This window comes from Populus alba, chromosome 6 (assembly GCF_005239225.2).
Source record: "Populus alba chromosome 6, ASM523922v2, whole genome shotgun sequence".
Lineage (NCBI taxonomy): Eukaryota > Viridiplantae > Streptophyta > Magnoliopsida > Malpighiales > Salicaceae > Populus > Populus alba.
Genome location: NC_133289.1, coordinates 13,393,450 through 13,420,768, shown reverse-complemented (window position 1 = coordinate 13,420,768; position 27,319 = coordinate 13,393,450). Strand labels below are relative to the sequence as shown.

The 27,319-nt window shown below is 32.4% G+C and overlaps 3 protein-coding genes across 3 annotated transcripts; 2 read left to right on the top strand and 1 right to left on the bottom strand.

The window, feature by feature from the left end:
- Positions 1-3,096: 3,096 nt before the first annotated feature.
- Positions 3,097-10,408, top strand: LOC118048019 (WD-40 repeat-containing protein MSI4). The gene is made up of 15 exons (XM_035057521.2): positions 3,097-3,473; positions 3,866-3,929; positions 4,560-4,646; positions 5,177-5,239; positions 5,585-5,650; positions 5,775-5,849; positions 6,221-6,296; positions 6,633-6,846; positions 7,134-7,215; positions 7,688-7,761; positions 7,906-8,017; positions 8,155-8,229; positions 8,933-9,009; positions 9,794-9,893; positions 10,071-10,408. The coding sequence occupies exons 1-15, from the start codon at positions 3,244-3,246 to the stop codon at positions 10,170-10,172; spliced, it is 1,497 nt and encodes a 498-aa protein (XP_034913412.1). The 5' UTR covers positions 3,097-3,243; the 3' UTR covers positions 10,173-10,408.
- Positions 10,409-16,654: 6,246 nt separating this feature from the next.
- LOC118048022 (1-aminocyclopropane-1-carboxylate oxidase 1) lies at positions 16,655-17,982 on the top strand. The gene is made up of 3 exons (XM_035057523.2): positions 16,655-16,868; positions 16,945-17,159; positions 17,249-17,982. The coding sequence occupies exons 1-3, from the start codon at positions 16,767-16,769 to the stop codon at positions 17,841-17,843; spliced, it is 912 nt and encodes a 303-aa protein (XP_034913414.1). The 5' UTR covers positions 16,655-16,766; the 3' UTR covers positions 17,844-17,982.
- A 160-nt stretch (positions 17,983-18,142) lies between these two features.
- On the bottom strand, positions 18,143-19,847 carry LOC118048020 (uncharacterized). Its single transcript, XM_035057522.2, has 2 exons — positions 19,543-19,847; positions 18,143-19,462 (listed from the first exon to the last, which is right to left on the bottom strand). The coding sequence occupies exons 1-2, from the start codon at positions 19,845-19,847 to the stop codon at positions 18,154-18,156; spliced, it is 1,614 nt and encodes a 537-aa protein (XP_034913413.1). The 3' UTR covers positions 18,143-18,153.
- Positions 19,848-27,319: the final 7,472 nt, after the last annotated feature.

Genomic DNA, 27,319 nt, shown 5'->3' with positions numbered 1-27,319 from the left:
TAATCGCTACATAGACACAATACAATTTCTCACTCTCAGAGTGGCCCTTGAGTTCATTTGCTTTCGATTTAGTGTGTATTTGATATTGTGGTATATACTATTTTTTAAAAGTGTTTTTTATTTAAATATATATTAAAATAAGTTTTTTATGATTTATTTTTAGTTTTTTGACGTAAACACATTAAAATTATTTAAAAAACACTAAAAAAATATTTATTTAATTTTTTTTCATGCTAAACACACTTTTAATACATACTTAAACACATGTAGAAGAACAATGCTAAACATTCTCTTAATGGTATCGATAACAATAACTATTTTTCTAGTTTGTCGATCCCCAATTATAAATTCTAGTTGACCATGACCTAGAAGAACCAAACTATCTATCACTTTTAACCCTATTTGCACTTTGTATAAGCTCGTGCTCATATTTACATTCAATAATCTCAGGGCCTTTCACTTTGACAAGTATTCGCTCGTGATCACTTAAGTCATGCTTGTTTCATGTAAAGTTGTTTTCTAGAAATTATTTTTTAAACTTTTATGTGTTTATTTACCATTTAAAAACTTAGTTAACAGAAAATATTTTTTAGTCAAAGAAAAATTTGATTTAATTTCTAAGAAAGTGTTTTCCTTTTATTTTGGGCAGAAAACACTTTTTAAAAGTTGCAAAAAAACTCAAAAATATCTTATTATTTATTAATTATATCAAATTTAATCATCGATCCTTTAATTTCTATATATTTTATTTTGATTTTTTTTTTAATTCGTCCCTTAAAATTTGATTTAATTTGATTTTTATATCAATTTTGATATTCATTCTTTTGACTGTCATTTGCTTTTCTTTTATCATTTTCTTAATTAAAATTTTTTATCTATTAGATTTGATCATCAAATTTTTGGTTGTTATTTTATTTTCTCTTATCTTTTTCTTGATTAAAATTTTTTATTTATCAGATTTGATCTTCATTCTTTTGATTGCTATTTATTTTATTTGAAATAATTTATGAAATGTATTTCTTTTTAATTTCATCATCTTTCAACATTATATTTGTTAGATTTGGTCTCCATTATTTTAATTATTATTTATTTTATTTGAAATAATTTATGAAGTTAGCTTTTCTCTATTTCATCATCCTTCAACTTTTCTAACAGTCAGATTTGGTTCTCATTCTTTTAATTAAACTTGAAAAAATTAAAAAATTTATTTTCCAGTTTATTTTCAATGACATAGTCAAACACTGAAAAATAATTTTCAACTTATTTTTAATGACATTACCATATATCAAAAAAATAATTTATTTTCTAAAAATCTATTTTAAAAAAAATCACTTTCCACCAAATAAATAAGATCTTAAAACCCCTCTTTCATTAATAGATACACTAAAATATATTTAAACTAGCAATCACGATGATCAATATTTCTTCACCTTATATTTTGAAAACTTTGCGAAACTATTTGAATTTATTTTAATTCAACATGTTCCATTTAGAAATTTGTTGGTAGAAGAATTCTCTTTATAAAATTCTAAAAACTCCTTTTTATCTATTGGGTGGTGCAATTTAAAAAAAAAAAAAAAAAAACTCATTCGATCTCTCTTTCCCCCTCGAAATAAGAAAATGAAATTTTAGCTGAAATCCAAATTTTCTCAAATTGAATCAAAGGGCCCGAATCCCAAATTCTTCAAAACAAGAGAATTCAAACTTTTTCAACAGCGAAATCAAGATCAATAGAAATTAGTGTTTGGGGCTGCCTTTTTACCTGTATTTTACAAAATTTTGAATTTTTTTTTACTAAAATTGAGTACGGTTTATACTTTTTGGATCATTTTGATGTGCTGATGTTAAAAATAATTTTTAAAAAATAAAAAAACATCATTGGCATGTATTTCGGCACGAAAAGCTATTTGAAAAGCAACCGCTACCACACTGCCAAACACATTCGAAAAATAAAAGAGAGAAAGGGAAGCTAACCTTCTTTGGATAATCTCTTGATGCATCTTCTAGATTTTCAAAACCCACCCCAAAACAATAAACACAAATAAGAAAAGACCTTGTTCTCTTTCTATCTCTCGTTTCCTGCACTTCTTTTTCCGCTGCTTCACCTCTCCACCGACACTACTTGAGGAGTGCTACAGTGCTCACTATATGTAGTGAGCATTGTTTCTTTAACTAGTAAAAATGCTATAGAAAAAAAATCACATAGACTAATTATTATAGCTTAGGACTCTTTAGAGAGCAAGAATGTGGATGCTCTATTGTTGTTAAAATACCGATACTTTGATTATCATGCGGATATTTATAATTTGGATTTTGGATTTTGAATTTATAATAAATTTCTTTTATTACCAATTTGATTACTAGGAAAAATTTCAGCACATCTTTACAAGATTGTGAGTCATTGTTACAAAAATTTAAAATATTAAGTATTTATTAAAATTAAAATTTCAGTAATTGAATACTGGAATTTGCATAATAAATATTAAAAATTTATATTTTCATAATTATTTATCAATCTCTTCCAATTAGTAATTTAATCTGATCATAATATTTATTATGTTAATGTTTAAAGCATGGATATTTTAGTAAAATGTTCAAAAAACTGATCCTAATTCATATGTAATATTTGTATTATTTAGTCTGATTTAATCCATTAAAATTAGATAATATAAATACTACAGATAATAATAAATAAAAAATCTAAAAATTAATATCATGTTGGATAATAAGTCAAGATTTTTTAAAACTTTATCAACCTATATAACTAATATTGTCTATAACAACAAACTTAATTTGTTATTATATGTTTTTTCTTTATTTTTTAATTATTTTTTTTATTTTAATCAATTGATTCAATTAACATTTTAATCATAAATTGTTGTTTTAGCTTATAAACGGTTTTTAGCTAATTTATTAAGTCAAAATCATAATTCTAATTGAACTTAACTTACGAAAACTAGTAATATAAATTCAATCTATTTAGGTTAAAAAAATTGGATTAGATTTATAATTTATAAAATATTAAAAATTGAATTGAATACAAAGCGACCCAAAAGTTACACACCTACATTTTAGGATCAGTTCATCGAAAAAAAAAGCTTCGGTTGGCAAAGCAATAAAAGGATAGCCTAGCTGGTTCTAGTCTTTATACTAGTAGCAGACAGGACAGACCCTCCCTCCTCTCAGGGTTTTAGCTCTCACACCCATACTAGAAGAGAGAAAGAAAGTCGTTTTTTCTTTGAAATGGAAGCTGCTGCTGCTGCTCCTCAGGTGCCAAAGAAGAGAGGCCGAAAACCCAAGCCCAAAGAAGATCAGCAACAGCAACAGCAAAGTGCTGGTCCCAGAATGAAAGAGGGAAAGAAGGCACACCAACACTCTGTTGATGACAAGTACACTCAGTGGAAGTCTTTGGTTCCTGTTCTCTATGACTGGCTTGCTAATCACAACCTTGTTTGGCCTTCTCTCTCTTGCCGGTTTCTCTCTCTCTCTCTCTTTTTTCTACTAGGGTTAATACTTTCCTTTCAGTTCCTGATTGATTGATGCTTTTCTTTCTGTTATGTATGTTTAGATGTTCTTTCTTGTCTAGCGTCTTTATTTTCGGATCCTTAACGCGTTGCATCTTTTTATTGAAGACGAAACCCCAGCTTGCGGACACATTATTTATCAATGCTTCATTTCCTTTCGGGTTAAGAGAGAGTGAGAGATTTTAGGGTATTATTTCTTGGGCATGTTTTATCTCTTTGTGAACCAAAGCTAGGGTTTTTCAGTTTGGTTACTTTGTTGCTCCATTTCTATGGCTGTACAATGATTAAAGTTCAATGATTTTATTTTTTCTTTTCTTATTGATTGATGATTCTGTGATTAGGTGGGGTCCGCAGCTTGAGCAAGCTACTTACAAGAATCGCCAGCGCCTCTATCTTTCCGAGCAGGCTAGTTTTTTGTTTATATTATATGAGTTTTTTTTTTCCCTGGTCGAACATCTGAAACTTCTATAATCTTATTGGACAAAACGCTCTTATTTTTGTTTTGGCAATAAAGAATTGCCAAAGAGAATCATTCCGAACAAAATGGCTTAAATCTTACTGCTCAAATGGGTGTTGAAGGCTGAAGAAATCAGCCAAAACAACATCCTTACACTGAAACAACATTGAAACTTCCAAGGTTTTACTGGTGATAAATGGAGCCTATGGGTTTGGTGTGAAATTGGTCAGTAGCCTTGGGAGGGGCATTTGTTATATACCCTCTGACATCTCTTTCTGGTTGATCCTATGTGAAATTGTGGGCGAAATGTCTTAGAGATTTTGGTACTCTGTTGATGGAGTATGACTTGTGGTGCTGGGTTTACTTTGCCAATATCTTCACGCAAGACTTTTTTTTTTCATGTTGAGATTCCTGTTTTTGTGTACTGCATTTTACCTTTTTCCCTTGAGATTCATTCCCTTGTTCCCTTGCCAATGAATATTACCTTCTATGATAACTTAGAAATTCATTTTTCTCATAAAAAATATTTTACTTTATAATGGTTATTTTTCTTTATTCAACTTCTTTTTTGTGGTCAGACTGATGGTAGTGTTCCAAATACTCTGGTCATTGCAAATTGTGAAGTTGTCAAGTCTAGGGTTGCTGCTGCGGAACACATTTCTCAGGTAATTCATCATTGTTTGTTGTATTCTACTTTCTTCTTCCTGCTCTTAACTTTTACTCTGTGTTTGGGAATCAAGTATGAAGGGAAGTAAAGTGAAATAATTGAAAATGAAGGGACAGAAAGTTACAGGAGAGAAATAATTTCCGCTCTTGTTGTTTTGATGGAAGGAATTTGGAGGGGAATTGATCTGTAGAGAAAGTTTATAAAATCCTTTTTTACCCTTCATTTTGTGGAAAACAAAATTTATTATAAGGGTGAATGAGCAACTTTTTTTTAATTATCTTCCCATTTTCTCTCCAAATTGGAAAGATTGAAAGGTGGGCCCAAGGAAAATCTTCACTGCACTTTCCTCTCCCCTCATTTTCTCTCTTCCATCCAAACAATTTCAAGTAACTGGCCGCCATCATATATCTCCCTTCTAAATTCTTTCCTCACTTTCTATCATCCAAATACACTGTTAGGTTCCTCAATTGTTCCTAGAACTTAAATTTATTTAGTTAACATCCATTTGCTTTTTTATTTTTTTTCCAGTTTAATGAAGAAGCACGCTCTCCATTTGTTAAGAAGTACAAGACCATCATACACCCTGGAGAGGTATAAATCTCATGTAGAACATGTACACAACCATAGTGTATGTAGTTATTTACAGTTTCATGCAGTGATGCAGATATATACGCTGATTATAAACTTTTGGCACTTCTTGTTTTTTTCTGTATGAATTAGATTTCTACTTGATCTCTCTATTCTTGAGTTTGTTGTAAATTTTTACCTTTGCATTTCCTGTTATAAAAGAAATTCTTCTTACATGCACTTAATCTTTGCCTCAATGGCTCTTTATTACATGTTCTCCCTGATCTTAATTTTTTGCCCTTCTTTCTAAAAGGTGGGAAATCCCACTTGAACTTGTTCTTCATGGTTGTACTTAATATACCTTTTCAGGTAAATAGAATCAGAGAACTCCCACAGAATAGTAAGATAGTGGCCACTCATACTGACAGCCCTGATGTGAGTGTCTTAAGAACCTATTGATTTCTTTATTTAGGTTGATGTTATGCTGTCTTTGGTTTTACTTAAGTTTTGTTAGTTTCTGTTGTTTAATTTTTCCTGGACTGGACTTGTAAAACTTCAGGTTCTTATATGGGATGTTGAAGCACAGCCTAACCGCCATGCTGTTCTTGGAGCTACAAACTCTCGTCCAGATTTGGTATAATTTGATTTTGAAATGCAGCATTTTTTTATGTTTTATTTACTTATTTATTTAGACTATGTTTTTTATATTAATAAATGAGCAATCCTAGTAGTTATTGTTCATTGGTTTCATTATAATGGAAAGTCAGGTCATGTTGATATAAAAGAGTGTTGTAAATTGTGAGCAGGCACATGCCAATGTGATTGTGTTCAAGTGGTTCTCACATCAAACATTTTCTTGCATCACTGTAGCATTCCAGGCATTTCTATATCATCATGCATTTGCAGACCTTTTTTGATATTACCAGGGATTGATAATTTGTTACCAAAGTGACCCCTTTTTGCCTGGGGCACTAAATCATATTAACTTGGAACTCTTTCTTGCAGATTTTGACCGGACATCAAGACAATGCTGAATTTGCTCTTGCAATGTGCCCAACTGAACCCTATGTGCTTTCTGGAGGTTAGAAAATCACTTTTCAAATTTGTGCTATTATGTGCTGCTTCTTTTTGATATTTTTTTTTTGAATACATATCATGGTGTATACTTGTTGAAAAGTAACTTTCTTAAAGTTAGGGTTGTGATTACTACTTGCACCACACAACATACTTGTCTTATTATGTGTTTTTTTTCCTTTTGGTTGAGCTATGCATTGTGGTGTGTACTGTTATGCAGTGGCTCTGGAGTTTTGTTGGATGTTCATTATTCTTATGTACATGTCTAGATTGCTTGGATATGGACTAGGACTAGATTTGTCTTGATGAAAATTTTCTTCTAAATAGGGGGTGTTAATTGCAGGGAAGGACAAGTCAGTAGTTTTGTGGAGTATCCAGGACCATATAACATCATCTGCCACTGACCCAGCAACAAAGTCTCCAGGATCTGGTGGATCGATCATTAAAAAGGCTGGGGATGGCAATGATAAAGCCACTGATGGCCCTTCTGTTGGACCACGAGGTATATATCAGGGGCATGAGGATACAGTTGAAGATGTGGCATTCTGTCCATCCAGGTATCTCCTGTGGCCCTGGCTAAATGCATGTGTACTCATCTGGTTGTTGTTTTAGTATTCAATGTATAATATATCTTTCATGAAAATTCTGAGTTTTTATGATTTTAGTTATCATTAGTGATATGTTATTTTATTCATTGTATAATGCGTATGATTGAAGATGCAGCCATAAAATTGATCTCATTAATATGCTGTTGTGTTTATCTTTAATTATAGTGTTGGAAACCATGTAAGTTGATGTTTTTGATGTGCTTTTTATTTCTGATTACGTTTATATTTTTCTGAAGTGCGCAGGAGTTTTGTAGTGTAGGAGATGACTCTTGCCTTATATTATGGGATGCTCGAGATGGCACTAACCCAGCTATCAAGGTTATGCACCTCTGCTTTATATTCTTGGTCTTTTAAGTACCTGGTATCTGTTTTTGCTATTTTTTCTTGGACTATGGTTGACAAATTGTGCAATATTTATGAATGCATTCCCAGTATTGATGAACTGAAAACCTGATCTGATTGTTCTGAACGGTGAGGAACTAGGTTATTATTCATTACTCTCTGCTCCAGAATATATTGACTTTTTCTTGTTTTGACAATCTGTTCACATTGATTGGATGTAGTGTTTTGATCTTAGAAACTGAGTAATAACTTGTATTTTATTTATTTTGTGTTTCTTTTAATATCTACTTCATTGAATCAAATTATCATTCATGTTTTGCATGCCTTATTACATTTTAGCATTCAGTGGTATTCTGTGAATCGTGCTTGTTCAATTTTAAACCAAAGAGCTCAGCTCTGACTATCTATGTTTTTGTGTCCTCACCCTATTTTTGTTTCTGGTCAACAGGTTGAAAAGGCACATAATGCTGATCTTCACTGTGTTGATTGGAATCCTCATGATGATAACCTCATTTTAACTGGGTATGTTTCAATTTTATGCTTCCTCCAGTTATGTTATGCTGCCAAGATGTGAACAAGATAATCATATTTAGTTTGGTTGATTTTTTTTGTGATTGCAAGGAAAAAAAATTAAATGATTCTTAACTCTCCCTGATTTTTCTTCAGGTCAGCAGATACTTCTGTTTGCATGTTTGATCGACGGAACCTCACTTCTAATGGAGTTGGTTCACCTGTCTATAAATTTGAGGGTCACAATGCTGCTGTTCTCTGTGTACAGGTACTAATCAACCTCTTCCTTTTATTCTTCTCATCCCCAGGACCTTTTCTTCTTAATTTTAATTGGAAGTAGTCACTTGTTGTCCCTGAAGTGCTAGCTGTACATGTTTATTTTATTAATCTCTCATTCTTTTTCAGTGGTCTCCAGATAAGGCTTCTGTGTTTGGGAGTTCTGCGGAGGATGGTCTCTTAAACATTTGGGATTATGAGAAGGTTTGTGTGTCCAATCTCTTCACACATAATTGAATATAAAACAGATGGCTCTTGGCAATGTAGACCTATTTGACAAATCATTCGAAAGTCAACAAATCCTCAAGAGAAGGGGAAAACGAAAAGGATTGCATACACTTTTTTTCTAGTTTGAAATGTTCTCAAGAAATATTTGATTTCCTTATGGTTTCATAAGACGCTGGAGCAAGGATCAAACTGTTTGTCTATTAATTATTGCATGCAGTAAAGATAAAATTATGTAGAGAGGAACTTCTCTTCAAGAATGCATGCTTTTGAATGTGTACATGCATGTAACTTGTCTATTAGAAGTCCTATTTGGGTTGCTGGTTCTTCACTTTGAGATAAATTAAATGTTTAGTGTATGAGGATGCTTCTAGGAAGTTAAAAAGCTAAAGCTGATAAAACTGAATGTAATTAGACTCCCACCTAGTATTTGTTACATGGATGAGGGATTTCTTAACACAGTTGTTCTTGATCTCGACCCAACATTCATTATGGTGCTTTTAAGCTAAACCTCTTCCTTATTGAGGAAAAGCTTTCCCCCCAGCTCTACCTCAGATTTCAAAAGTTCTAATTAAAGCTGCTTTGCTTGTTTGGTTCCAGTGGTGCCTGCTTTCCTGTTTGATTGGAACCTTGGTGATGTTTTACTAGCATGAATCCTCAATGATGTTTTCTATTCTTACAGGTTGGCAAAAGGTCTGAGCGTCTGACTAGAGCCCTGAATTCTCCTGCAGGATTGTTTTTCCAGCATGCTGGGCACAGGTTTGTAAGATTGTTTTTCTCCTTGAAAACAGTTCCTTAGTTGCAAGAAACTCTCAATGGGTTGTGATTCTTTGTTAACTCATATTAAGGATTCCCTTTTACGTGTTTGTTGTACCTGGAATATATGTTTATTAAACTAGACATTTATCACTGGATTGACAAATGAAAATCTTATCATTCAAGATGATTCCTTAACATTTGTCATTGTATGGTTGCCTTTATCATTTTCTTGTTCTTGCAGTTAATGCAACCATCTTGTCTGATTGTCCCTTAGCCTTGATTGCCTGCTACCATGTCTATGTGAAAAACATATTAATTTTTTCTAGTTTCAGAATATGGCCTTCAGTAATTAGAGGCAACCCAACACTTGTTTGTGATCCTCTAGATTACATACAATGTTAAACATGCTGTGAAAGGATGTCAAATCAGGGAAAACTCAAATGGTTTTTACCTGTTTGTGTTCAAGAGCTCGTTAAGGTCATATCTACCTTGGTGTAAATATTTTTTTGGTTTAACAAAATCAACTGGGACATTTCAAGCACAGATGCAGGATGTCAACATAAAAGTTCTAAATTCACTGTAAATAAGCATTCATCTTATCTTTTGTTCTGGTTTTCACATGTTTAATGTGTATATCTTAGTCATATTTAATCCTACTTTATATGTTTGATTGATAATAAAGCACATCTTCAATATTTGAATGCTCCATTCTTTTTTGAAATTCTTTTGTATTTTCTTTGGCCAGAAAAGTCTCTCATAAATCTGCTTCTTTCTGTTCGTTCAGGGACAAGGTTGTTGACTTCCATTGGAATGCATCTGATCCTTGGACAGTGGTTAGTGTGTCTGATGACTGTGATACAACTGGGGGAGGAGGGACATTGCAGGTAATAATTTCTTTCCGAGGAAGTGTCTACTTAGTGATTGTGCAAGTGTATGGATAATTTGGTAAAACCTACTGTGTTTATGAAGATGGGAATGGAGTCTTAAAAGTATTCTAGAGATACTTCTACATTGGGTCATTTGGATAATGCTTAAATTTGATTTAATAAAAATGTGTGCAGATATGGCGCATGAGTGATTTGATCTACAGGCCAGAAGATGAGGTTTTGGCAGAGCTTGAGAAGTTCAAGTCACATGTGGTTTCCTGTGCTTCGAAGCCTTGACATGGACGTGAAACGAAGAAACTTGTATGATGATGGGAATCAGCATTAAGTACTAGTTTATCGTATGGATTTAGCTGTATTCTGTTTCTTGACGAAGACTGATAGCAATTGGAGGTTATGTATTTGCTTCATTAGAGTTTGTAGCTTTTTAGATGACACCTGTTCTGCCCTTTTCAGGTTAAAGGCGCACTGAATCTTACTTTTGACAAAATTAAGGTAGATCGTTTCTGGATTTAGACTCATTAGTAAATAATTTAGCATGGATGACGAGATAAGGAAAAAAGGGACCCAGACAAGTTTGCATGGGTTCGATAATTGTTTCTTTTTTTTTTATTTTTTTTTAGATTTTCCTTCCATCCTATTTAATTTACAATTCAATCCCTCTCACTATGTTTCTTAATGTATTTCAACACTAATTTTATCATTATCCACATTGGCATTCCATTCTTTTAGTTCTTTCCTCACTTTGCCAAATTTCTTAGTTTAGTAAGGATGTCATTTTTATTTTATTTTTTTCTTTTACATCCTACTTAGTCAAATATAATTTTCCTCTTCTTTCATTTAGCCTTGCTGATTTTTTTTTTTTTATTTTTTTTAACATCCAATGAGGGATCAATTCTTCTTTGATTCTAGTTTTCAAAACTAGGGTTAATTTTATTCATTTGAGCATGATAATTTTTCATTTCATCAATCACATACATTATTTGTATTTTTCTACCAATGCCAAAATTTCAAGTAAGGATATCAAGAAATTTCATCAACTTTTTACTCAATTAAACACTAATTTATTCAATTTTCATGCCAACAAATAAAATTTCATAGCAATATCACAAATTACTTCAACCAGTATGCTAATAATATGCTAATCACAAAGTTCCATAATCAAGCACATCATCACTCAAGTATACATGTATGAAATTTCCTCAATCAACACGATAGAATCATATTTACTACTAACATAACAGGAATTTAATTAGAAGAAACCTCAAGGTGAAATCATATTTCCTTTCTTTTTCTTTCTCCACACTTCATTCTTCCTCCACAAGCTTTAAAACCCTTAGATCACTCAAATATTTAGTGTAGCTCACAATAAACCTTCTTAATTATCTCAACTCTCCATAATCATACATTATTTTCAAGAATTGAGAGAGAATTGTAGAGAAGATGTAATAAAATCCTTAACGCCCCTTTCTCTCCCTATAACTCGCTGCGCACCCCAAGCAAATTGGGGTTTATATAGTAAAATTTTCATTATTTGCATTTAAGTCCTTGCCTTTTATATTTAAATTTATCTAGTCCCATAAGTCATTTTCTTTCCTTTTTTTGGTCGGTTGGAAACAACCTTTTGAAGGCTAACATTTCAACTAATTAATACCATCTTTCTTTTAATTATATTACCATGTGCCTAGTATATTATTATATTACCGGTATTTTTTCGTGTAAATTTTAAAAATCATCAGATATTCTAAAAATTCTAAAACTTTATCCCATTGTAAAATAATTTATTATAATGATCCACACAAAGTTTTAACTCAATTTGTCAATCATATTAAAATTTTTGAACCATGACATTTAAAAATATGATATTTCATCAAAACTTTTTATTATTGTGTTAAATTGCCAGTTCTTTTGATTTTGTATGCTAATTGTCCAATTTTCCTTGATATTTGTCACTCTTCTCATTTTTTATCTTAGACTAATTTTGTGTAGGTATATAGCCTATCTATGACCTAATTGAGGAGAGATTAAAACTCATTATTTGTCCCTCTTTTCTCTTTCCTGCAAGCATTATTCTTCCCTCTATTGCATCCTAATTAAATAAAAATTGCAATAGTACTTATTATATGTAGTGTGTACAATTCACAAAGGTAAAATAATGATTATTTAGCTAGCAACAATGCTTCGAAAAAAAATCTATACATTTTATTTTAGCTAAAAAGATAGGATAGCATGTAAAAATATGGATGCTCTATGAGCATCCACACCATTGCTCTTTAAAGAGAGTCCTTCACTATAATAGCTAACTAGTGTGGTTTTCTCCCATAGCATCCATGCTCTCTAAAAGGCTTTCCACTCTAGCTTTGTGAACAATGCTTACTACATATAACGAACACTATAGTAGTCCTCAATTGGTGATGAGGGATAAGGTGTGGAGGGAAAAGTATGTGGTCACAAGGAAAACGTTTGGTTTGAAGATGGAGAATCTACTAGAATTGGGTTTTGATTCTATCTTTATAAGGTGATTATAGTATTGAAAAATCCAATCTTTTATCAAGATTTATAAAAAGTAAATTTAATTTGGAATTCAAATCCACTATTGGTGTTGGATTTTCCACTTGTAATATCCATGTTGATGATAAAGTTGTCAAGGCTGAGATTTGGGATATTGCTAGCCAAGAAAGGTATAATTTATTTTATCTCTAAATCAAGGATCTTTCTAGTTTTCTATACATGGGTTTTATATTATTTTGTGAGATTTTTATTTGGGTCCATTAGATATATATGTCTTTAGTTCTTTAAAGAATTTCTGGTCAAGATATTAGAATTTCTAGTCATGGTTTATCTCTAAATCATGGATATTGTTAGCTTTGAGATGTAGGTGGGGTTATATAAAGGGAGAAGATCGTGTCAATGTAAATATATCATAAAACTATCTAGGTTGATTTGGGTCTATTTGATTTATTTCTGTATGACATCTTGATTAGGGTTCTTGGAAAGAAAACATGTATCATTGCCATGTTTATATGGATCGAAGATATAGGTTCAAAGTTTGATTCTCTTCTTAATCACAAATTTATACATACATGAAAAAAAGAAACCATCAATTGTTTCTCTTTTTTTTTTTAAAAAAAAAAAACTGCTAGTGATTCATATAGAATCAATGAAGTACTTTTATATACAACTTTGTTTCTATCAACATATAGCCCTTTTGGAAAGCAATTGAAGTTAGTATTAGAGGTGATTAATGATGGGTTTTCCATGTAAGAGAAACAATGGAAGCTTCATGTTTAATGTAAACAAACCATTAATTGTTTTGCATTTCATGTTGTTAGATTTAATTGTTTAAATTTTATGAAGGAATTCCAAAAAAGTTTGCTAGATTGTGTGGAAAAGGGTTTGTCAAAGGTCCCCAATGTTACAATGTTGGAAGTAGGATTGTTGATGGAGGCTAGAGAATTGTTAAATTAAATGAAGGGAAGAATCTAGTTTCTTGGAATACCATGATTAATGGGAATGTGAGTTTGGGTCTAATAAATGATGCAAAATGATTTTTTGATAAGATATTGTGGCAAATAAAGAATGTAATTACTTTTAACTTCATGATTGATAGATATGCAAGAGGGGTAGATTTACAAAGATATTTGAGATATTTAAAGAGATGTGTATGAGTTTTAAATTTGAGATGTCTTGTTTCATGCCATTCATTTTGTGTGTTTATAACGAGTTAAAGATTTTAAGTTCAAAGGCCATTGCTTTAATTTTTTAATCTAGTTATGTATAACTTGAAATGAGTTATGCTTTTAATTGAGTGCTTAATGATTGAAATTAAACTATAAGCTTTCATATTTTTTTAAGCCAACATCCTCTCTTCTCCCAAGTGTAATGGTTTATGTGATAAATAATAGGAATTGTGATGTGGAATTGGTAAAAGGCTCTTCTTGCATTACTAGAAGAACATGCATTTTGGAACTTTAGTATTATGTGATATGGCATTTTAAATTCTTTTTTTTAAAAAAAAAAAAAAAACTTGAGCTTTTATAAACATTACCTATTCTTGTTGTAGATATACATAAGATCACTGTTTAGGATGCTCAAGGTTGCAATTAAAACTTAAGTAAGTATTATGCAATGTGGAATAGTTTTCTTGAATTGTTTTGTATTTTAGCAATTATATTTTATGATGAAATCTTTTGGCAACATTGAAACTTAGTATTTTATATATATCAAAAGATGAAAGTGTCCCTTTTCCAACTTAATAATAATAAAAAAACCAAATTAAAAATATGAAAACACCCCAGCACAATAGTTTATTAATTTTCAATCATGTCATTTTTCTGTGCTTAAAAAAAAAAAAAAAAGATGAATAAGCCCCCATATGTCAATTTAATATTATATGCTTTTAAGGATATTTAAGTAATTTTACTATGCTAAAAAAAATATATGAAAAGACAACATTGTCATAATCGATTTGGTAATGACCAATATGTCATGTGAAAAATAAAACACTATCCCTATCAGGAAGGCCATTATTTTTTGTTGAAAAGGGAAAAAACATAAAAACATTCTTTCAATCCACAATATTGTGTGTTTTGGGGTATATTAGATTCCTAAAGTATTTTAGATTTTTTTGATAATGTTGAGAGCTTGGGTGTGAAAACTCTAATAATTGTTTTTAGCTAGTTGGATAAACATGGCTATTTAAAATTAAAAACTAAAGAAAGCCCGAATGTTTTTGAGCTTTTTTTGTACCTTAGCATAGTTAAACAAAATTATCAAATAATATAGTCTATAAAATATTTAGAAAAGTAGTATAATTGAGTGAGTCGCAACTGACATTTACGAATCATGAGTCGCATGTGCAACATGCAACTCTCTAAAAATATAAAATGATTTATAAATACTTAAATTGAGGAGAGAGAAAAAGAAAAGCAAGAAAGAAAAGACCTTAGACACATAATGAAGCTTTGATGATGACACTACTAGTATCTTCAAAAAAATATTAACGAGATAAATCCAATTATATAAAAAAAGATCACTAATGGAGATTGGAATGAGCCTCATGAGCTACCCAAAGGTGGTGGGACTAACTTGTTTTTGGACGGCTCGTGTGGCCCGCTTCACTGTTAGTGACCTTCTCTAATATCGTTTGATTTATCTCATTGAGATCTTTTTTAAAATACTGATGGTGCTGTCATCGAAACTTTGATATGCCTCGGAGGTTGCTTTTCTATCTCTCTTTCTCTTAAGTTTCTTAATAAATTATGAGAAGAGAAAACACAAAGAAAGAAAAAAAAAAAAGAAACCCTGGAGGCACACCAGAACTTTAATGATGTCACTATCGGTATAAAAAAAAAATCCCGACGAGACGAATCCAACAACATTAGAAAAGGTTACTAACGATGATTATAGAGAGCCATATGTGCCCCTAAATACAAGTTAGCTCTGCCATTTTTGAGCAATTCGTGTGACCCTCTCTTGTCTCCATTAGTTACCTTTATTGATGTTGTTGGATTTGTCTAATCAATATTTTTCTAAAAATATCAGTGATGTTATCATTAGAGCTTCGATATATCTCAAAGGTCTTTTCTCTCTCTCCTCTTTTTTTCTAATTTAATATTTTACGGATTATTTTATAATTTTAGAGAGTTTCATGAGATTCATAAATCATAAATATCATTTTCGATTCTCTCATCTATACTAGTTTTTAAAATACTTTATGAATTATGTTGTTTTTCTTAAAAAATAATTAACCGTGCTAAAATTGAAAAAAAGCTCAAGTTTCTTGCGGTGGCATGGTCTGTTTGCATGAAAACCAATATGTTAGGTAATGAATATCGCTCTCTCAAATAAAATAAAATAAAATAAAGAAGGAAAAAATAAGATCAATAATGAGCTGAAGTTTCGGAACTCCTCTCTCTCTCTCTCTCTAGACAAGTTGCAGAGGGGGACAAAGGCCAGTATGCGACGACTACAGCAGCACACAGATAAAATGGCCCATTGGAGACCTATGAGATCGCATCTTATAATTTCGCCCCCGTTGTTTGCACTGCCCACAGATTTGCTAAAACAAACGAATGAATGATTCTAGTCAAAGAAACTTTCCTCAATATATATATATATATATATATATATATATATATATATATTAGTTGACATGTTAATTCAAGAGAAAAAAAGTATACAGGAAATGGGGATCCATGGCTCTTGCGATACAAATCTTCTTTCACTTCACGATCAAAATAATTTGACGTGAGAGACATCATTGGATATAAAATGTGTTTCTCAATTAAGTTCAATAATATTATTGGCAAATAATTTACAAATACGACTAATATATTTTCATAAAATGAAATAATATCAGTAAGTATTACATAGACCAATTATGTCGATTTCTTGATAACGAAGAAAAAAGTTGCCACCGCCATGCGTCGTCTACAAGTGACCGAGCGTCAATATCTGACTCACATGGTGGCGATGAATTGAATTTAGACTTCGACTGGATTATTTGAATAGTCTTGGAGATACCAACTCTTTTCTTTTTTTATAGATTTGAATCTTGAAATTAAAAATTATTTTTTTAAAATTTTTGTGTGTGGATGTCTTAGATCATTGAGAAGATAATAATATATATATTTTAAATATATTTATAAGTTTATGTTTAAAATTACATGCTTCAAATTAATCAGTAAACACTGTTGCTCCAAATCTGACTGCCTTTACTGTAATATATATGTATATATTAATTATTTAATTTATAGCTGCTCGCACCCTTTTCTCTGAGCTGAGCCTATATTTATGAGACTTGTCATCTATTTTTTTACGGTATTCTGAGGTTAGAACAAAAGAAAGAAAGAAAGAAAGAAAGAAAGAAAGATGGAGATTCCCGTGATAGATTTGAGCCAACTCGAGGGCGAGAACAGAAGCAAAACCATGGCTCTTCTGCACCAAGCTTGTGAGAAATGGGGCTTCTTTCAGGTACAGGGATTTTTCATCCTTCGAAAAAAACTTGATATAACACGTATCTATCTTAATACATATTTGATTTTTACAGGTTGAGAACCATGGACTCGAGAAGAAGCTGATGGACAAGGTAAAGCAATTGGTGAATGCACACTACGAGGAAAACTTGAAAGAAAGCTTTTACGAGTCAGAGATAGCTAAAGGCTTGATGAATAAATGTGATGTAGACTGGGAAAGCAGTTTCTTTATTTGGCATCGCCCAACATCCAACATCAATGAAATCCACAACCTCTCGGAGAATCTTTGGTATGGATTTGATTATATATAATTATAACTAGCAATTTGGACAGACATTATTCTTCTGAAATAAGAACATGGTTCTGTGTTATGTGCAGCCAAATAATGGATGAGTACATCGCCCAACTGATTCAGTTAGCAGAGAAGCTTTCTCAACTCATGTCTGAGAATCTTGGACTGGACAAGGATTACATAAAGGAAACGTTTTCAGGAGCTAGAGGTCCTTCTGTGGGAACAAAGGTGGCAAAATACCCTGAATGTCCTCGGCCAGAGCTTGTGAGAGGACTCCGAGAGCACACCGATGCCGGCGGAATCATACTCTTGCTCCAAGATGAACATGTCCCAGGTCTTGAATTCTCAAACGATGGAGGATGGATAAAGATCCCCCCATCCAAGAACAATACTATATTTGTCAACACAGGTGATCAAGTGGAAGTGTTGAGTAATGGAAGGTACAAAAGTACTCTGCACCGTGTCATGGCTGGCAAGGATGGAAGCAGACTCTCCATTGCCACATTCTACAACCCAGCTGGTGATGCCATTATCTCTCCAGCTCCCAAACTCTCATACCCCCATAATTATACATTTCAAGATTACTTGAAGCTTTATGGCACCACAAAGTTCTCAGATAAGGGTCCCAGATTTGAAGCCATGAAGAAAATAGCCAATGAACACAGCAGTCATGGTGTCTGAAACTGCCTCGTGTAATTCCCAGTACTGGTGTTTATTTGTCAGTTTGAACCACTTGTTTTCTTGATACAAGGAGATGCTCGTTTATCTTGTCTAGTTAGCAGGAGCACCATTGGATCCGGAAAAATTATCCACTTTACAATTCACTGTTCACTTTCTCAAACATAGCAAACACGAGACCTAAATTTGCCACATATACCTCGTCCGGTAGCAAAATCAACTCTCTTGATGGAACCGGACGCATTAAGACTGATCAGATCTCACAGCACGAAAGCGGAAAAAAACAAAGGCATTTTAAAAAATCATTACATAGCTAGAAGCTAGCCAATTTTGATAATATGGATTTAGTGACAAGAGTATTGGTCTTCGCAACTGCTTCAACCAATAAAAGTTTACGAGACTTCAATAACAAAGAACATCTGGTGATGAAACACAACAGAAAATTCCCGAATTTCAGAGATTTGGAGAAACTTGGGGCCACCTCCCTAATAAGCAATACAAGTTGATCAACTGAATCCTGAGTTAGCTGAACGTTATGATTTAAGATATTTTGAAACAGATTAAACAATGATTCCGTCCAAACCAGTTGACTGGATAAAAGGCATTGGTGGCAAGGAAGAATGATTGATCGTTTCTCAACTTCTTCTCCACAAAGCAGCTTCCGGCAAAAAGCTGAAACATGAGCTGGGTGCAAGGATTCCTTGACGATCCGGGTGATCACATCACACATGTGGTTGTTGATGCCACTCTTTTTCATTATCAGCGGAAGCAATAGTGCACATTCAGCAGCTCTCTGGTGAAGCTTGCAGTACTCTACCATTGAAATCACCAGTACACGAGATGCTGGCTCTTCAAGCACCAACATCTTTGGAAGCATAATTGAACACAAAACCTTGCTAGGCCAAGCGATCTCTTCTTCTTCTTCTCTTCCATTTGAGAGATGAAAAACCAGAATTGAGGCAGTCTCATCATCAGCTTTCCAAGGTTCAAGCATACCCAAAATCACAAAAGGATCTGCGTCTCTCTCAAAACTAAGTCTGCGAATTTCATTTGCTAACTCAACAGTTAAAGAACTAGACTCAAAAGTCATAATCCTCTCTTTCAAACTTGCTGCCATGTTTTGAATTTCCTCATCTAAAGGAGCAACCATGACCAAATCAATCTCCATTTCCTCCGCAACATCTTTCGAATTATCACCAGAACCCTCTCCAACTTGACTCAAGAAATCTTCTTGGCTTTCATAACCAGCAAACAATTCTCTGGAGTTCAATGTATCATGCGAGAGAGGCAACCAAGGTAGAAACAGTTCATTTGCACTTGAAGCAGCATCTTTAAGGCAATCTGGGATTGAACCAAACTCCTCATCAACTCTCTCTTCTCCAGAGTCTAAGCTTAAACCAGAAATCCATTGGTAATTTGAGTCAGACACTTTATCAAGCAGATTGCGGGCAGCCCTCTTAACCCAGAAATCAATCCCCTCGGTATCTGTCAACAAAGTCCTGGCCAGCTTAGATAAGTCCCGCTTGCAAAACCTTTGATGCTCAAAACCAAGAAAGGACAAAATTCTGGACTGGACAAGAAAAGGCAGTGTTTGTAGAAACATGACCCTCCTGTCACACAAGCTGTTAACAGGGAGAAAAAAAAGTGAGAATCGTAGAAAAAGCAAGAGATAACATGAAATGGAAAATGGATTTTACTCCACCTGTTTGTGTATGAGTTGTTTATAATGGGTTTGGCGAGTAAAGAGAGAAAAGAGGTTGTGGTGATTGGAACTGATGATGATGAAGAAGATTGTTGTAACCAGAGGGATGCTTCCGTGTCTGGTGTTGGGGAGTTAAGGAATATGTTAAAGAGAGGAACCCATGCCTCCATTTCTGTCTGCTTCCTTCCTTGGACTTGTTTTTTTAAAATTAAGCAGCAAAGTAAAGTCTGTGTTATTATTTTGAAGTGAAGAAGAATAAATAAGAGGTTTGTGCGCGGGAAATAGGTTTTTAGCTTTTTTTTCATTTTTTTTTTTTTTTAAAAAAACAAAACTCCAAAACTAAGAGTAAATTACAGTGTGAAGCCCTCATGATTCTGGTCGGATCAGTTCCAAAGTGCTTGGGTGTCAGAATGAGACTTGGTTTGAGATATTTTATGATACAGATCAGGAGGGTTGGGGTCGGGACCAAGTCCAAATCACATGAGATTCAAGTCAAGATTGGGTCTGAGAAGTCTAGGAGCCAGGTTCAGGGAGTCCACGATTCGTGCTAGAACAAGGATTGAAGTGCCCGAAGATAGATCTAGAACTTGGATCGCAACCATATTCAAGCCAAGGCGGAGTCTCGATCACCTAAGATTCAAGCCGAAGTCAGGTTCTAGTTGCTTGAGAGTTGGGCCTAGGTCACTCGAGGTTTAGGCTAAGATCGGGTATAGGCTATCTAGTGTTTGGGTCGCACCCAAGTCTGTAGCACCTATGGTGCGATGGAGTTCAGGGCATGTAAGGTCGAGTTTAAGGGTTAAGTTCAGAACACCAAGGATCAAGTCGAGGCCAGCTATAGGCTCCAAGGTGTATAGTTGAGATTAGGTTCATAACCCTTCGAGGTTAGATTAGAGGCACCTGAATTTTGAGTCTAGAGAGTCTAGGAATCAATTCTAATAACTCGAGCTTCTTGTTGAAACTAAGTGCTTTTCCAGGAAAAAAAATATCAAATAAAGAATTTTTCAATTTTTTAAAAAACAAGTTTAAAAATTCTCTTTTTCTTTGTCCTCTTTTATATACCTAGAAGAACTCAAAAGAAAAGAAAGGGTTTTCTTGAAATTGGAATTCTTTGAGTTAGGACTTACTTTGGAGTATTAATGGTTGTTTCTTCTTTCTATCCAGATTAGTTTCTATCTCCTCCTTTTCCTCTATCTCAATTTGCTTTTACCTTTGCTCTTCAAGTTCTTTCCCACTTTGCAGAGTGACCAGACTAATGTTTTCTTTTGGATTCAATGCTTGGGAGGGAAATTTTCTGTTGATTTGTGCTTCTAATTTCCCTACACTTAAAGCTATTTGCTCTGTTTGCTTCTTTAAGTTGTGAATACTTGACCTTGTTTCTTGTTGAAAATGCATGATATTTTATTGTAAAGTCATTATGTTAGAAGCTAAAGTTTTCATCGTCTCACGAAGATCATCACTTAATGACCCTATAACATTGGAATTTGTAAATGTAGAGAGTTGTCTTGCTTGATAATTCTGTTGGGGTTAAAATTCATGGAGGTGGAACTATTGGCCTTGATTGCATTGTTGAGCTAGGTTCCCATAGTGTTGGCCTTGATTGCATTGTTGAGCTAGGTTCCCATAGTGTAAGTTCGGGTGATCTCTTCATCTAGGATTGTATGTATTAGAAAAGGGATCATATTTACGCTAGGGTTGATGATTGAATGCTCCATCAACTGCATTAGCTTGTTTAATATAATCTTCTTACATTATTGGGAACATATCTAAAGCACGGCCTTGTAATGAGCATATATTATAAACTTTCATTTGCTGTATATTTTCACAAGCCAAAAAACATATAAAAAAATTAAGTCACTAACTTTATTCTTAAGGTTAGCAATACTTACCTTATTTACTTGTTTGCTTGGGAAGTCTTCATGTGTTCAAACTATTTCCAGTTGGCTGCTATATTTGAGATCAATTAGTGTGCAACCTCTGGTGTTTTATTTACTAGTGCCCCTTGACTTACTGCATCAATAATACTATGGTCAATAGGCATCAGTCCTTCATAAAAGTATTGAATGAGTAGCTAATTAGGTATTTGATGATGAGGATATTGAATGCACAACTGCTCAAATCTTTTCTAATTTTAGAGAGTGTTTCCCTATGAGATTGTCGAATCCCATATATTTATTTTCTTATGTTGGCAACTCGAGATGATGAGAAATACTTCTCTAGAAAAATCTTCTTCATACCATTCCAATTTCCAATGGACCTAAAGAGAATGGAGAAAAGTCATGCTTTTGTTGCCCCTTTTAAAGAGAAAGGGAAAGCTTTCAACTTAACTTGTTCTTCATTAACTTCATCTAATTTCATGTTAACACAAACCATGTGGAACTCTTTGAAATGAGAATAAGGGTCTTCTCCAGCAAGTCCAATGAATATTGATAGTAGGTGTATAAACCCAGACTTGAGTTAGAAGTTGGTGTTGTTATCAATGTTTATGAACAATGGTTGATTCTCCATGTTGAGAGCAGCGAGCTCTTTTAGTGTCTATTATCGTGTAATAACCTGGTGTTGATGAGAGCTTTTTTCCATAACTTGTGTAAATTGTTTTCTATTTTGAGATTTACCTACACTTGTCCTTGGTTAACAGATCGAGTTGAAGGCATAATTAGTCAAGAAAACTCAAATAAACAAAAAAAAATAAATCATAAAAGAGATTTAAAGTAGTTAAAGAAAATGAAAATGCAACGATAAACATACAAAAATGCCTAAAAACCCTAGAAAACAATGGAATTTGGCCTCTAGAGGGTGGGGCTAGTAGCTAAAAGCAACTAGTCTTGCTCAAAACATCGTTTTCCTTTAGAAAACTAAATATTGAAACCTAATTCCACCAAAAATTTCATTTTCAATAGTACAACAACTCTATTTTTGTTTTTTCTTTTCTGTTTCTTTTTTCTTACTTTTGAATGAAATAAATAACAATCATAGCACAAGAATCAATTAAAATCACTTTCCCAACAATGGCATTGAAATTTTGTCACGATGTCGTGGTCATATAAATTAATTACTTTAGCTTAAACAAATAAGTTGGTATAGAGCAAGCAAGGGATCAATCCCACGAGGAAGATCTAGTTCAGGTCTTTCTGTTAAATAATTCAAAGTTTAGGGTTTTTGAGATGTTTTGAGGTTATCTAAGCTATACTATAGTAAACAAAATAAAATAATCAAGCTAAATTAAATAAGTCCAAAACTTATTAAGAGAAAAACCTTGGTCTCAACTAAATGTCCACCTATAAAAATCAAAATTGATCATTGAAACAATACATCAATTTATATTTTAAATATCTATCTTTCCTTAACATTAGTCAATTAACTGATCCGTGGTGTAACTAACCCTAATCATTAAATAATCAAAGTGTCCGCACTAGTAATTTAATTCAATGACAACCTTAAGAACTAGATAGGTTGATAAATCTAGACAACATAATTGTTTGCAATCTATGTTCGATTTAGTTGGATGTTTTTCCTAAGATTAACAACATAGATCTGCTTATTAAACGTAGTCGCTTCATAAATTCAAATATCACAACTTTGATTTTGATAACAAACTTAGTAGTATATTGATTTTGAATAATAAATTAGAATCTGCTCTAACAATCAAACTAAACAATCATAGGAAATAAGGATATGAAAACATTCATACTTATCATATCAACTGAAAAGAAAAGATAGAATAGAGCTCATAGTTTTTGAAATTCAAAGGTTTTTGTATCATTTCAACCAAGAAAAATAACTTATCCTTGCATGTCTATAGAAAAACTAAGGAAAATAAAGGATGAGAACATAATTTTGGGTATAGAAAAAAAGGGTGAGAGTTTTCTTCTTCTTTTTAGACGCCCCCTTCTATTTCTTTCTCTCTCTTTTTTTATTTAATAGGAAACCCTAATCCCCACATCCCTTTAATTCATTTGTATCCTTCAAAAAATAAAAATAGTTTTTTCTAAAGTAGATAATCTACATTTAAGTCGTACAATAATTATTTTCCTAAAAAGAAGAAAAAATAGTCCTGCATAAAATCTTCAAAGACTTAGAGAATTTAAATTACGCAAATAAAGACCTTTTTCATACGAAGAAACAATTGTAATGTTGGTTTGGATGCTTAGGAAGTAAGTTGAACTTGTTTCTTCACAAAACCTGTATGTTGGCAGAATTTATAGGTTGTCTTACAAAATTCATCTCTCTCATGTGAGCTCGTTTTCTGCTGACACTTGGTACGTTAATAGGTCTTTGAGTTTGAAATCCTAAAAACTTAAGTATGCATCAAATAAACTTCTTTAACTTAAGATATTCAAGTCTGAATGATCAAATGTCAAAACTAACATAATGTGAGACTTGTCTTTGAAGGCTACGATTCCCATGCCCATTATTCTTTTTATTTTTCTTGTCATTTATGTATAGAAAGCTATGGATGTTAATTTTCTAATTCCACTATAATCACTTCATTTCAACCTCTACAACTCAAGTCCTGGATAAAACATTTTTCAAAGGTCAAATCTATCAATATTCAACACAGGTTAGAACATGGTTTGAATTTTATCTTTAATTTACTTCGTTTTGAATCTTACATCTAAAGATGCCTTAAAAACATAAAATGAAGATTATTAAGGCATTTTATATAAAAACATATGGACAAAATACTAAATAAATTTGGGTAAAACTATCAAATAATATAGTTGCATCACTTAATATATCTGTAAATTTACATATAAGTTCACATTCCAATAACATGACTAATTGACCTTCTCTAAGTTATCCCAACTCGGATTTTAAATCATTATTTAGATTTTTACCACTTCAATCAATTTGTCTTAACTTTTAAGCCCATGTCATCATTTTCAAGTACTATAACTTCATAGCCCCTACCTTTGTGGCCAAGTAGTTTTCAAATCATATTTCCTATCATTATGATAACTAGATCATAGTCCCTAAAGGTGACTAGTTTAGGAATCATAATCCCTGCCTTTACAACTAATTAGTTTACAAATCATGATCCTTGCCTTTTTTGCCGACCAACTTTCAAATCATAGTCACCGCCATTGTAGTCGATTATCTTACAAATCATAGTTAACGCCATTGTGGTCAATTAGCTTTCATGTCATATTCCCTACTTTTTTGGATGACTAGTTTTAAAATCATAGTTCCCGACATTATGGCTAACTAGCTTACAAATAATAGTCCTTGCCATTATGATTGACTAGTTTACAATTTAGAGTCCCCAGCACGAAGGCATATTCCTTTTCATATCATTTTCCTAAGCCGTAGTCATAATTCAAATAATATTATTTTCTCAATGATGAACACTTGTATATAAGTATATATGTGTATATAAACATATCGCACTCTAACATTTACAAGAATAACTTTTAAAAAAATAAATGAAGTAAAGGGCAACTATAACTTGGAGCTTTTATTGTGCATGCTTCTAAAAAAGTGGGTCCTACACTAAACGTTTCTACTACAAATTAAAAACAATAACAAATCAATCCCATTTGGCCTAACACACATATACACACTCATTCATTTAACAACCAATTTATCTTAAGCATACAAGTACATAAGTTACCATAAGCATTTGCATAATCTTAGCTCATTTTAGCCATTACAAGCATACTCAAAATCAATTCATTCTTTAACAATAACATAGACATATCTGGCTATTTCTTTCCTTAAAATTTTTGGTAAACATCAATATACATAAACACCATTTAGCTTAGCAACCATAACACATACAAGCATTTTTTCTGCCATAACAGCCTAAATTCATGACTATCTTAACATTCTATAAATACATTTATTTATGGTTGTCATAGTTGTCCATACACACAAATCTAGGTTGTTGTAACAAACTATATTTTCACACATCTAGATTGCCATAATAGCCTATATTTTTTATATTCGGGTTGTTGTAACAACCTGCACTTTAATATGTTTAAGTTGCCATGATAGCTCATATTTTCACTTTTAGGCCTATCATAACAACCCATAATCATATGCATTCTTGGTAGCCATAACAATCTAAATTCACACATATAAACACTACCATAATAGCTCTTCAACTCAGCTTTTTGTGCTGTCATCCCTCAATTTACACATGAACACTGCCTAAATTAACCAAAACTTAAACACTTCTATATTACTGTAACAACCCCTAATTTCCCCACTTTTAAGTTGTCATAACAACCTATATTTTCATGAATATGGGCTATCATACTAGCCTATAAATACCCAATTCATGATTGTCATTCCAGCAACAATTGACCAACGAGAAAAAGACAACATACAACATATTTACCTACTTTCAGCTCAATTATCTACCATGCATACATGCACATTTAGATTACATAACACGTCTGTAATTGTTCACCCAAAACCTAGGTTTCCTTTCCATAATTTGGTTTTTACCATTTTCACAACTACTCATACATATCATTTATCCATTTTTGTAATAAAGTTCTTGGATAAACCAATTTTGTTTATTAATTTTGTTTTCCTTAATACCTTGCTTGTTAAATGGTTAATCTAGATTTGTGTTGCATAACACTTGGTACAACAAATGCTTGGCACTTTCATAGCCAACCGTATGGTATAACCTACACCTGTGCTATGAAAGGAACTTGATTTGTTGTTAACATAAGTTAACATTATGAATTCCTAACAATATTTAAAAGTATGGTGTTACTAAAATAAGATAATTAATATGATCATGTTAAAAATTTATAATGAGCTATTAAGGATAAATCATTTGATTGGAACCTTATTTATGTGTGGTTTCCAGTTGATTAATAAAAAGAGTTTATACTATACTTATTTCTAATACTATTAGTAGATCCTCTAACCTTGACAATTGCTTTTATCTTTGATTAATCCTCATATTAATCTTACATCTCAAAGTCCTCTTTAACTTATTATTATTATTATTATTATTATTATTATTATTTGTAATTTATATAATTAACCTCTCTGTGGTTCGCCCCAGGTCTTGCCGGGTTATTTATTACTTTAACACTCCTGCACTTGGAATAAGACATCAATCTTTTTGTTCGTGTCATTTATCATCAAAGTACTACTGCATCTAATTGAGCTAAATGATGTTATTAAAAGGAGCAACGCTCGACCATGTTGGAATTGATTTCTTTTAGGTTAAGGTGGACATGTCATCTTGAAGTTAGAAGTATTATTTCCCTTTCAATATCCATATCAAATAAATGAGCCACTTTAAAGGTAATTTCTTCTTAGTAAGGCCCCAAGCTATCTCCAACCATACCTTTGATGTCATTGATTATTATTTCCTAATTAATGTTAAAGATGCAGTGAGTAAGGTTTTATAAATGAATGATTAAAGAAGTTCTTAGTTGACCAAAGCTATTGGAAGATGCCATTATTGAAGATAAAAGACTTAGTGTTTTTGACAATCTATTGTTTTCGTAAAAAAATATTACTAATTATTTGAGGAAGAGGATGAAGAGTTGAATATCAATCATCTGGCAGAAGTTTAGTGTGACACTTTTTATAACTCTAAGTAATGCACCTTGGTCAAACAATGCTTCAATTTGAAATTGCTTAGTTGGTTACACATTAATATGATTGATGTTTTAAAGCATTAATGCTCGATTTACCATATCATTGATGACTAATTTGTTGAATAATTTAAGTGGAATGCAAGTTTATATTCCTTTATTTATTCTAAATAAAGGAATATTTTGGGCGCTATTTATACTAAAAATAAACATTC